Source organism: Rhinatrema bivittatum, chromosome 2 (genome assembly GCF_901001135.1).
Source record: "Rhinatrema bivittatum chromosome 2, aRhiBiv1.1, whole genome shotgun sequence".
In the NCBI taxonomy this organism is placed as follows: Eukaryota; Metazoa; Chordata; class Amphibia; order Gymnophiona; family Rhinatrematidae; genus Rhinatrema; species Rhinatrema bivittatum.
The window spans coordinates 571,577,571-571,590,824 of NC_042616.1; the positions used below are offsets into that span (position 1 = coordinate 571,577,571).

General features: G+C 43.8%; 1 protein-coding gene across 2 annotated transcripts in view; it reads left to right on the forward strand.

Moving 5' to 3' along the window:
• Window positions 1-10,852, forward strand: part of CEP76 (centrosomal protein 76) — a 135,730-nt gene extending 124,878 nt beyond the window's left edge. For both annotated transcript variants that reach the window (XM_029590954.1, XM_029590955.1), the window contains 2 exons: window positions 1,845-2,062; window positions 10,282-10,852. In XM_029590954.1, coding sequence (XP_029446814.1) covers window positions 1,845-2,062; window positions 10,282-10,420 — 357 coding nt within the window. In that variant the 3' untranslated portion in view covers window positions 10,421-10,852. The remainder of the gene's footprint in view (window positions 1-1,844; window positions 2,063-10,281) is intronic.
• Window positions 10,853-13,254: the final 2,402 nt, after the last annotated feature.

The window sequence follows — 13,254 nt, forward strand, 5'->3', positions numbered from 1 at the left end:
CAAAATTTCTCCATGATCGTGTGGTGCTTTGCACTCATCCCAAATTTTTACCAAAGGTAGTATCTGAATTTCATTTAAATCAATCCATTGTACTACCTACTTTCTTTCCAAAACCCCACTCACATCCAGGTGAGCGAGCGCTGCATTACTTGGACTGCAAACATGCGCTAGCCTTTTATCTGGAATGCACTGCAGCCCATAGGAAGTCCACCCAGCTGTTTGTCTCCTTCGATAAAACCAAACTGGGAGTTCCAGTGGGCAAGCAAACCCTATCCTCCTGGCTGGCGGACTGTATTTCCTTCTGCTACCAGCAAGCAGGCCTTCCACTACAAGAACGCGTAAAAGCGCACTCTATACGAGCCATGGCAACATCAGTAGCGCACCCTGTTCGGTGCCTCTTACTGACATCTGTAGGGCTGCTACATGGAGTTCTCTCCATACTTTTGCAGCTCATTATTGTCTGGACAAGGCTGGCAGGCAAGATTCCATTTTTGGCCAGTCTGTTCTGCGCAATTTATTCTCAGCTTAATAACCAACTTCCTTCCAGCAGCCCACTGGGAATTTCAGGCTGCCCTCTTAACCAAACCCACCCCTGTTGTTGTGCCTGTTGCATGTCACTGGGTGCTTTTGGTACATTTACTCGGGCATCCTCAGCTCGCTATTCACCCATATGTGAGGACTACCATCCTGCTTGTCCTGGGAGAAAGAAGAGTTGCTTACCTGTAACAGGTGTTCGCCCAGGACAGCAGGATGTTAGTCCTCACGAAACCGCCCGCCACCCCGCGGAGTTGGGTTCGCTTATGCTTTATTATTTTATTTTTCGCTCGTACTTTTATTATAAACGAGACTGAAGGGGGACCCCTGCTGGATGCAGGGTTGGTGGCATGCTGGGCATGCTCAGTGTGCCAAGTCAAAGTTCTAGAAACTTTGACAAAAGTGTTCTGTGATGGGCTCCATCCTGATGATGTCACCCATATGTGAGGACTAACATTCTGCTATCCTGGGAGAACACCTGTTACAGGTAAGCAACTCTGCTTTTCTTATGAACCACTTGTTTTCAGATAAAATAAAGGTGCTTACCCTATAACAAGTGCCCTTTGAAGAGAGCAGTTCACCAGTCATATGAACTCTCCCTCCTCTTCTGGAGTTAAGCTCAGCTTGATTACAGAACTGATGCAGCATGCCTAAAGAGAGTTTGAAGATTCCTGGAAATCTCTGGAAATGTCAATTTATTTATTTATTTGTTTGTTTGTTTTTATATACCGGTGTTCGATTTACATATCACATCGATTTACAAATAATTTGAAAGGTACATAAGAACATGCCATACTGGGTCAGACCAAGGGTCCATCAAGCCCAGCATCCTGTTTCCAACAGTGGCCAATCCGGGCCATAAGAACCTGGCAAGTACCCAAAAACTAAGTCTATTCCATGTTACCGTTGCTAGTAATAGCAGTGGCTATTTTCTAAGTCAACTTAATTAATAGCAGGTAATGGACTTCTCCTCCAAGAACTTATCCAATCCCTTTTTAAACACAGCTATACTAACTACACTAACCACATCCTCTGGCAACAAATTCCAGAGTTTAATTGTGCATTGAGTGAAAAAGAACTTTCTCCGATTAGTTTTAAATGTGCCACATGCTAACTTCATGGAGTGCCTCCTAGTCTTTCTATTATCCAAAAGAGTAAATAACCGATTCACATCTACCCGTTCTAGACCTCTCAATCAGTAGTGATGTCACCTATATCTGACTGGTGAACTGCTGTCTTCAGCGAACCCCTGTTCCAGGTAAACTTCTTTGTTCTTCATGCAGTTCTTCTCCCTCTGCTTTGTTCTAAAGGACCTGGGCCTCACCACCGTTTGGGAAGACCACCTTTCCTATCTCTTGTCACCAGCTTTGGCAGCGTATGAGACTGAACGCACAACTGGCATCTCTGCAGGGAACGAAGAGTTTCAAGATGCTATCAGGAGAGCAGTACCTGATGGCCACACCTTTAAAGGGTTCCCCATCCATTTTCTACATAGAAATGCAAGGAGAGCATTTGCTACCTGTCTGAGGTAATTGAACACATTTTTCAAAAATCTTAAAATTTAGCATATGCTTTACTGGGTTACAGGACTTTTCCTGAAGTCTCACATTTAGTTAAGCCTGAATAAAACCTAGTTCTAGATTAAGCTTCCATTTTAATTGAAAATTAGATATAAAATTTCATGTTGTTCAGTTTTAACTACTTTTTTGGTAAACTTGTTATTCAGATTGAGAAGGTCATCCTGTTTGAAGTTGGCAAGGCATTCTGTTTTTCACAGTGGTTCAGACATGGCTACAGATGTAGAGTGGTTTTGATTTTTGCCTTCCTCTGCCTTAAAGTTAACTTTTAGACAATAAGAAGTTTAGACTATGGACTAGTCATCTCCTTTTCATCCAACCAATTGCATGACTACACTAGTGAGTTAAGTGGTATAATGTTAAGTAAGCTACATGTTAAAAATGTTCTGAAGGAAGCAACACCGAAGTAAACATTTGGAAGTACCTTTTTTTCAAATATAATAAAGAGTTTCAAAGTTTGATTTTTTTTTTTTCAATTTTTGTGAATATCTACTTTGAAAGTGAAAACATTTTTTAGATAATTCCGTTTGCTGTTAAAATAACATTTCCTCTTCTGTACTACTTTTACTTTAATTCCTGAAAAGTGTTTTAATCTGAAAGTACCTCCTCCTCCTCAGCTACCATTGTGCAAGGTGAAGTAAATCCAGAACTGCAGAGCTTACCCCAATCAGAAGCTTTTGCGGTATCGCAGTATCACCTGAAGCAGGACTAGAGCACATACAGCTAGAGCCTGGACTTTGGGAAGGAGAGCTTAAGCATAAGGGGGTCTGGCCATAATGGAAAATGTTTCCATGAAAATATAAAGCACTGCTCTTCTGACAAAATGCAGAAATCATTATGGGGCAGATTTTAAAAGGGTTATGCACGGCGAGCCTATTTTGCATAGGCCCGGCAACGTGCAAAAGTCCCGGGACGCGCGTATGTCCCGGGGCTTTGTGAAAGGGGCAGGTGGGGGCGGGACCGAGGCCTCCGGCACAGCGGCCGTGCCAGGGGCTCGCGCGCTGGCAGCCGACCGGTAGGAGTAACTTACAAAATAAAGGTAGGGGGGGATTTAGGTAGGGCTGGGGGGCAAGTTAGATAGGGGAAGGGAGGGGAAGGAGGGGGGCTGGAGGGAACGGGGAAAGCTATTGGGGCTCCCCTAGGGCTCGGCGCGCGCAAGGTGCACTAGTGTGCACCCCCTTGCGCGCGCATGTTATAAAATCGGGCGTACATTTGTGCACGACGGGTAGTGCGCACAAATGTACCCTGCGCGCGTAGGTATTAAAATCTGGCCCTATATTCCTGGTTTGCCTACATGGCCTCTTTTGGAGCTGTAGTGAAAATGTTCTTAAAGTGTGTTGATAACATCAGTACTGGTTTTTTACACTTTTTGTGTGTTAGTTAAAACATATTTTTGCTAACCAGTTGGTCAAATAAATTCTATCAATGAGTAATATGATCAATATCTGACTTCCTTACAGCACTTACTTTGTGTCTGTATTCCAGCTTCCTAGTTCTGTTATTCTTCTTAGTGGAATTCATATATTCTGCTTTTTTACAATACGTTAATCCTAGACCATCTCTCCTAGAGTATGGAACGTTTGCAGAAGTCTTCTTTAGATTTGATATTATTGGGGGAGGGGCCCTGTTTAAACTAATTGGTCTCAAATCTACTCTTCAAATTTGTTAGCCATTTGTTACGTTTGCCAGCTCGCGGGACATCCCTGTAAGCCGGCACATTCACCCCGTGACCTGCCGACAAGGCTCTTTTCTTTTTGGTGGCCAGGACACCGCCGCCATGCTTTCTCTAGGACTTTCCATATGCATGCGGTGCGCACCTACTCTTACAGGACCCACGGTGGGAACCTCTGCTGTCAGTTCGTGGAAATGATGTCACATGAATGGGTATTTAGACCCCAGCCATGCAACGACTAGACAGCTCAGCAACAGGTCGGTTATATCTTGTATGTTGTGTGAGTTGCTTCTCCTGCCTTCTGATCCTGTGCCTGCCTCATCTCCCCAGCCCAGCCTATCTTGTCCTTATCCAGTCCTTGCCTCCTTCCTATCCTTGTGTGTCAGTCATTCTCCTTGTCTCCTCCACCTACTATCAAACTGGAAATGACCTTAGCCTGGACCTTGACCACTCTTGCCTGCAGCCTGCTTCTGACCCTCACCTAGATATTGACCATTACTGCCTGCTGGCTGCCACCAACCCTAGCCTGAACACTGACTCTCCTATTTGGCTACCTTCCTCTGATTCTAGTCTAATACTGGATCTATGCCCTTGCCTCATCCTTAGAGACTCTTGCCTAAGATCTGCCGGCCCCCTGAACTATGGCTCAACCTAAAGGGAAAGGAGTTGGTATAGGTGTAGCTCCTGATCTGTCTCTTCCCAACATAGTTCTGCCAGCTGTCGGTAAGGATCTACAGGAACTTCCCTGTATGTTGAGCCAACCTTACCTCAGCACAAGGGTCCACAAATCTTAAATCATTACTCTTCAAGATATGGACTGCTGAGAATTTTATTCATACTATATATAGACATTTGGTTCTCAACTCAGTCCTCGGGACACACTTAGCCAGTCTGGTTTTCAGGATATCCACCAAGAGAATATACACGAGAGAGATTTGCATACATGTCTTCCATTACATGCAAATTTATATCATGCATATTCATTGTGGACATCCTGAAAACCAGATTGGCTAGGTGTGTCCTGAGGACTAAGTTGAGAACCCCTGCTATAGACTGGAAAAAAACTTATTTTGTGACTAGGGAAGAATAATTGTCTTTTTGCTGCTTCAAATGAGAGGCACAATTAATTGGTCTGCTATAGAGCAGTGGGTTTCTGGAATAACACATTGATAGAAAAATAGTCCATCTTCTGTTTCAATAGCTGTCTGCTTTTTTCTGGATTATTTCCTTTTAAGTTGCTGCTTGTAGCTCTATTCTTTTTATCAGTCTTCTGTTTCCTGTCGCTCCTTCTGACCTTGGGCAAGTCACTTTGCCTCAGGTACAAAATTAGAGTGTAAGCCCTGTGGGGATAGGGAAATACCTATAGCACCTGAATGTAATCCATTTTGATGTGCACTGTGAAGTGTTATGGTTTTGAGGTGTTGGAGTGGATTCTTGGGTACTGTGGTTATGGCCACTCCCATGGGGAGAAGCCCCGTGAGGATCCGCAGTACTAGGCTAGACTCGAGACATGCAAACACAGAGATTTGTCTTTAATTATACAGCTGGATGATACCACCAGAGGTGGCAGTAGTGAGGTGATCCAGTGATAGCAGTCCAGGGTCCCTTGGCAGAGGAGACCCGTCTCACAATGGTAGATGTTAGCAGCACACTGTAGTATAGGAAGTTCCGGTTGCAGGTTCCCAGTGCTGAGCTGTGGATGAGACAGACTGAGAAAGGTTAAATTACTCACTAAGTTGGTAGCTGTATAGATGTAGATCCCAGCAGGCAGAAGTAGTTGGATTGCAGGCAGCAAGGCAGGGAGAGCAGGCCCTCGAGGAGCGAGTACCTGGTATCCCAGATAGGCACCTGAAAGAAAGGAAGGGCCCCCCGAGGAGCGGGTACCCAGGTTAGATGAAATACCCCGAAGGGCAGAGAGAGCTTCCAGTGGCAGCACGGAAGCAGCAGAGTAGCTTAGACCGGAGGCAAGTCCAATCCTTGCTAACTCGATTTGCTAGCAAACGAAGGGCAGGCTAAATACCCTGCTGTCGTCAGAGGATACCTGTTTCAGGTAAGCAACTCTACTTTCTCTGAGGACAAGCAGGATGGCAGTTCTCTCACATGGGTGAATCCCTAGCTACAGGAGGCTCACCAACAAAAAGGGAACAACAAAACAAATACCAACGGGGGGGGGGGGGGTAGCCTGTTTGGCAATGGCAAATTCCAGTTTGTTCTGATCAAAGGAAACAGGCTGGGTGGACTTTCTATGAAATTCTGTCCATTCCAGACAGAAAGCTAAGCTCTCTTGCAGTCCAAACTGTGCAGGGCTTGTTCACCTTGGTGAGCATGAGACCTGGAAAAAAATGTTGGAAAGACAATAGCCTGGTTAAGATGGAATTCCAACACAACTTCAGGCAGAAACTTAGGGTGTATACACAAGAGCACTCTATCATGGAAAAACTTAGTTTAAAGTGGATAAGTTACTGAGGTCTGAAGTTCACTGACCCTGCGCTCTGACATGACTGCCACCAAAAACACGACCTTCCAGGTTAGGTATTTCAGATCAGAAGAATGTAGTGGCTCAAAGAAAGCTTTCTTCAGTTGGGTCAAGACCACATTGAGGTCCTATGACACAGTGGGAGGTCTCACTGGAAGCTTCAAATGAAGCGGACCCCGCATAAAGGCTGTACAGAGATGGGCTTACCTTCTACATGGTGATGATATCACCACTCGCACTAAGATGGTCCCTTACTGAGTTGGTCTTAAGATCAGCATCAGAGAGATGTAGAAGGTAGTCAAGCAGCTTCTATGTTGAGCAGGAAAAAGGGTCTAGGGTCTTCTGCTCATACCACACAGCAAACCTCCTCCACTTTAGGCTGTAGGACCTTCTGGTGGAAGGCTTTTGAGAAGCGAAGAGGATCCAAGACACATCCTTGGAAATATTAAGGGGTTGCAAAATCAGCCTCTCAACATCCAAGCTGTGAGTGTTAGGGCTTGGAGGTTGGGCTACCGCAACCAGTCTTGTTCCTGAGAGATGAGAGTTTGGAAAGTCCCCAATTTGATCGGTTTCCGGATAGATATCTCCTGAAGGAGCAGAAACCAAATTTGTCTTAGCCAACTGGGGCCTGTGAGAATCATAGACCCCTTGTCCTCCTTGAGCTTCAGTAAAGATTTCCCTATCACTGAAATTGGAAGAGACATATACAGCAGCTCCTGGCCCCAATGAAAGGCAAAGGCATCCGAGGCTAGCTTGCCACATGCCCTGTACATGGAACAGTAGAGCGGGACTTTCCTGTTTTAAGGAGTCCCTGAAAAGCTTTTCTCTCAAGAGTGTCCATTGCCCTAGGATCCCTCCCAGGGGCAACGAGGAATGGGTCTGAGAATGCTTGGTCTTCTTGAGAACGGATTCAGCCACCGCCAATTGGTGTGGGAGTTGATGCTTTTCGAATCTGCGAGCCTTTTAGATGAGGTATACCACTTCCGCCTTCCTATTGTCAGAAGCCACTATGAGGAGGTTCTCCCACATCCTCAACAACAACAACTCCTAAAGGATTTAATGAACTGGGACTGGGATCACCTTAGGAGTCTCCATGTACTGTAGGATATCGAGCATCTTGTGCCAGGTATCTTCCTCTTTCTCCAAATTAAATGGAAAGGCTTCTGCCATCATCCTAACAAACCCTTCAAAAGAGAGGTCCACAGGTAGGGACTTCCTTCTGCCAGGTGGAGGAGAGGTTTGGATGGGACACTGTCCAATGCATCATCATCCAATCCACCATCGGAGCATCCATAACCCCAGGAATATTAAGATTTCTCCCCAGTGCAACCAGTGGGGGAAGGATCACTGGGTGCTTGGTCCTTGGCTAGCAGTATGACACCAGAGTGGCTGGCTGATGGAGCCTGGATCCCGAGGCCTCCTGCTCCATCAGGGAACCTTCCTCCTCTGAGGAATCCTGGATAACCATCAGGATGGCTGGCACCAACTCCAATGCCCCTCTGGGCATTGGCTCCTTCACAGGCAAAGATGACCACCTGCAAGAAGTTGATTAGCAGTTAGATGAAGGCTGGTGCCATCAGTGCTTCAGCACCTAGACCCTGCAGTGATTTCTCCATGGCAAGCTGTACTCTCTCCAACTCCTCCTCAAACATTGTCAATGCCAACACAGACTGGGAGGCAGAAGGAGTGACCACGTTCTCTTTGGAACCAAAAGGAGGATGGGTGGCTGACACCAGGACTGATGGAGATCATGGCAAACTCCCAAGTCACTTAGAGGATGAGCAATCCTCACTGTGGAATCGCTTTGGGGTTTCTCAGCCAAAGCTAGACCCTCCCTGTGCTCAGAAACATGCATCCATGGAGACCAATGCCAATTCTTCAGCTTCCCTCAGTGTTCGTCATGAGTTTTCCCCAGTGCCAAGGTCAAAGAGGAGGAATCCGACGTCTTCTTAGACCAGGAAGAGCTGGATGATGCTCTGTCTCCAGTATCCCCACCAGCCACTGATGCCGAGGGAACCGAAGGCTGCCTGATGCCAATGACCCAGTGGCTATTGGTGCAGCATCAATGCCTCAGATGTCAATGTCAATGAATCAGTCTTCTGGTGCCCGAAGAGACAGTCCATGATCTCCAGACAGGGGGGGTCATCTGAGCACATTTGCGGCAACTCCGGAAGTCATCTGATGCCCCCAAGCAGAAGACACATCTATTATTGGGGATCTGTGATAGACATGTTCCTCGTACATAGGGGGAATCGCTGGAACCCGGATGACATGTCAGTTCAAAACAAAAGGGATGCTGAATTGAACTTGAGGGTGGCAACCTACCGATGGCCAGCGGGTACTGACATTGAAAGGAAATTTGTAAAAAAAAAAAGACTGAATAACTTACCTAGTGATTCTATGAGAAGAGCAGGACCCTGGAAAAACCAGCAAAAGAAGCATAAAAAAAAACCTCAAAAAAGAGTGAGACTTGAATGAGAGAGAGAGACCATGACCACTGGGCTCTGTAGAAAAAGACTGAAGGGACCCCCACGTGGCATAATGTTTGCTTGGGCATGTTCACTGAGACTAAGTCAAAGTTCTAGAAACTTTGACATAAGTTTTCCGTGCTGGGCTCCATCAGATTATGTCACCCATGTATGAGGACTGCCATCTTGCTTGTCTTTGGAGAAAACTAGTGTCTGTGCCTCATGGTTGGGCAAGTGATGTTTATAAGGTGAGAAAGCCACTGCTAGTTGTAAATGAAGGCTCCTGTCACTAGCTCCCAGCCCTAGATACGATTGAGCTGGAAGCCCAAAGCAGCAGGAGTTAATTGCTGGGGTGGGAAAAAGTTCCTTTTAATAGAACATAAGACTTGCCATACTGGGTCAGACCAAGGGTCCATCAAGCCCAGTATCCTGTTAACAACAGTGACCAATTCAGGTCACAAGTACCTGGCAGGATCCCATGAGGTAGATAGATTCCAAGCTGCTTACCTCAAAAATAAGAAGTGGATATCTGTAACTCCACTTTAATAATGGTTTATGGACTTTTCCCCAGGAACTTGTCCAAACCATTTTTAAACGCAGCTACACTAATAGCTTTCACCACATCCTCTGGCAATTATGCATTGAGTAAAAAAATATTGTCTCTTATTAGTTTTAAATGTATTATCTGGTAATGTCAATGTGGGTCCCCTAGTCTTTGTACTTTTTGAAAAATTAAACTAATTAACCTTTACTTGTTCCATTCCACTCATTATTTTATAAACCTATATCATATCTCCCCTCAGCCATCTCTTCTGCAGGCTGAAGAGTCCTAACCTCTTTAGCCTTTCCTCATAAGGGAATCGTTCCATCCTCTTTATCATTTTGGTCACCCTTCTCTGTATCTTTTCTAATTCTGCCATATCTTTTTTGAGATGTGGTGACTAGAACTGCACATAGTACTCAAGATGAGATCGCACCATGGAACGATACAGAAGCATTATGATATTCTCTGTTTTATTCTCCATTCTTTTCCTTATAATCCCTAGCATTCTGTTCCTTTCCTTATAATCCCTAGCATTCTATTTGCTTTCTTGGCTGCCGCTGCACACTGAGCAGAAGATTTCAACGTATTTTCAATGATGACATCTAGATTCTTTTTCTGAATGGTGACTCCTAATGTGGAACCTTGCATTGTATAGCCATAATTTGGGTTACTCTTCATTAAGTGCGTCACTTTGTACTTGTCCACATTAAATTTAATTTGCCATTTGCATGCCCAGTCTCCAAGTTTTGCAAGGTCCTCTTGCAATTTCTCAAAATCCTCTTGTGATTTAACAACTTTGAATAATTTTGTGTCATTGGCAAATTTGATCACCTCACTTGTTCCCATTTCCAGGTCATTTATAAATATATTAAAAATCCAGAACAGATTCCTGGTGCACTCCATTAGATTTTATTGAAATGTTTGATTTGCATTTATGTTAATACAAAATTAATAATAAAAACTAGATAGAAATTCTTAATGATGTTTTAATGTATTTGTTCTCTCCTTAGGTCTTCTTTCTGTGAAGAGATCATATGTTGTCGTGGAGATCAAATGCGTCTTGCAGTTCGTGTGCGAGCATTTGCATATCCAGAGTCTGCTTGTGCCGTATGGATCATGTTTGCCTGCAAATACCGCTCTGTTCTATAATGCAAGTGCAGAGCCTTATGAGGCATTTGAGAGACCGGAGAAATGGATTCCACAGAAGAAACCACCAAAGAGCACAATGATTTTTTAAAAATTTTATCTAAATAGATTTTATCATTTTGACGTTTAGATGGGTGTTAAATTAAGAAGAGTTATTGTCACCTCGTACTCAGCACTTCAGATACATGTGGCAGTGTATGAGGTGATGCTTGCTTCCTGCACACTAGCTATGTGTTTCGTGTGACCATTTTATGTGAATGGACACCACTGTTCTTGAAGGCCCATATTGTTTTGTGTTACTCTAAAGTAAGCATCATTGTAATATTTTGAAATGTGTTATTTAAAACAACAATTAAGGAACACAAATGCTTATGTAAAAAGTGTGAATAAATTAAGAGTGTATATTTTATTATATTAAATTAAATACTTGGTTTATAATAATCAATGGCAAAGTTATTCTAAAAGTGATATATCAAGAAGTAGAACTGAGCTCTCAAAGCGGGCCACACCCATGCCATGCCCACTCCATAGACAGTAGATTTTGTAGCCCTACCCATATGTTAAGATAAGCCGTCCCTTTTCCCAGTCCAAACCCTGCATGTTTTTACTTTGTCATGTGAAACAATGCCATTCTGACTCGTAACGTTTTAGTATTCCTTCTGAGTTATATGTGACATACAAGGGCAAGTCTGAAGATTCCTTTCAAGTGTGACTATCTAGCACTTAGGGAACGTAGGAAATAAAATAAGTTTAAATGTCTACTCAGATAGTTAACTAGCATTCACATCTTCTTACCTACTCCCATCCCACTATTCACTTTGTTCACCCATTCTTACCCACCCATTTTTAACAGAAAATCCCCAGATCATTGTGAATGAAGGCTTATGGCACCAGATCCTAGCCCTGGTTCTATCAGAGCCACCAAGCTACACTTCCTAGACATCTACAGGGACATCGGCAACATGCCCTAGAGCAGTGATCTTCACTATTTTCCTAGTGGTGGAGCATAGAGATAGTCTATTCCACTCATTCCCCTCCATACTGGTGAGATGGCTACCCTTTTTGCTCAGGTGCATTTGGAGTATCTCATATAACTAAAATCTGTTTCCCCACAGTGTCTCAAGCCTGTCTCATTCCTACACACACTCTTCTCTAGTTCATCTCTCCCAACACATTCTCTCTACCAACCCCATTCCAGCCAGTCTCAACTCACACCAGTTAGTCTCCATCATCCTGTCCCCATCTGTTGCGACCGTCGCTGCCCGACGTCTCCACTCTGCCCTCTTTACCTCTGTGGTGACTCCCTCCAGGTCTGAAGGACGGTTGGCTGCCGCAGCGTCTCCCTGCCATCTCTCTCCACTTCCATACACTTGCTGCAGTTGCTACCTAAAGAGCAGCTGTTCTATTTTCTTCTGATACTGCATGACTCTCAATGAGTTTGAGCTGTGCGGTGTCTGAACTCCCATACAGTTCTCAGCCTTTTGAGAATAACACTGGAGTTCGGGCACCATGCAACTCAAAACCCACTGAGAACTACAGGGCGCCAGAAGAAAAGTGGATAGCTTTTCTGAAGTTGGCTCTAGTAGCAAACCTCTGGAGAAAATTGGGGGAATATATATGTTGGGGAAGAGAGACAAGGCAAGCCTAAGCTAAGCAATTTGGCATCTATGGCAACAAAAAAAAAAAAAGCATACCCTTACCCAATAAACACCACCATGAGCTGGGAGATTCAGTTTAAAAACCTTATAAAACCCCACTCAAGGGCACATAAAATAAGCAGTGGATTTCTACCAGTTAGCCTTAATAATGGTTTATGGACTTTTCTTCCAGGAATTTGTCAAAACCTTTTTTAAACCTAGCTACACTAACAACTTTTACCACATCCTCCTGCAATGAATTTCAGAGCTGAATTATGAGTAAAAAATATTTGTCCTATTTGTCTTAAACATATTACCTAGTAATTTCATTGCATGTCCCTAATCTTTGTACTTTTTGAAAGAGTAAATGACCGATTCTTGTTTACCCTTTCCACTCCATTCATTATTTTGCAGAACTCGATTATATCTCCTCTCAGCTGCCTCTTCTCCATGTTGAAAAGCCCTAACCCCTTTAGCTCTTCCTCATAGGGGAATCATTCCATCCCTTTATCATTTTGGTCACCCTTCTCTGTACCTTTTCTAATTCCACTATATCTTTTTTGAGTAGCAGTGACTAGAATTGCACACAATACTCAAGGTGGGGTCTCACCATGAAGCGATACAGAGATATTGAGATATCTCTGTTTTAATTCTCCATGCCTTTCATAATAATTCCTAGCATTCTATTTGCACTCTTGCCCACCTCCACACACTGAGCAGAGAATTTCAATATATTATCCACAATGACGTTTATATCTTTTTCCTAGGTGGTGACATCCAGTGTGGAACCTTGCATTGTGAAGCTAGAATTTGGGTTGCTATTCCCTATGTGTATCACTTGTCATCTTCTATTTGGATGCCCAAAGTCCTCTTGTAATTTCTCTTGCAATCCTCTTGTGATTTAACAACTGAATAATTTTATATCAGCAAATTTGATCACCTCACTCATTGTTCCCATCTCTAGGTAATTTATAAATATGTTAAAAAGCAGCAGTGCCAGTACAGATCCCTGGGGCACTTCACTATTCTTCTTTCTCCATTGATAAAATTGCTTTGTACCTTTTAACCAATCCACAATAGACCATTGCCTCCTATCCATAGCTTTTTAATTACATGAAGAGTCTCTCATGAGGTACTTTGTCAAACACTTTCAGAAAATCCAGATATACTATATCAACTGGCTTTCCTTTATGCACATGT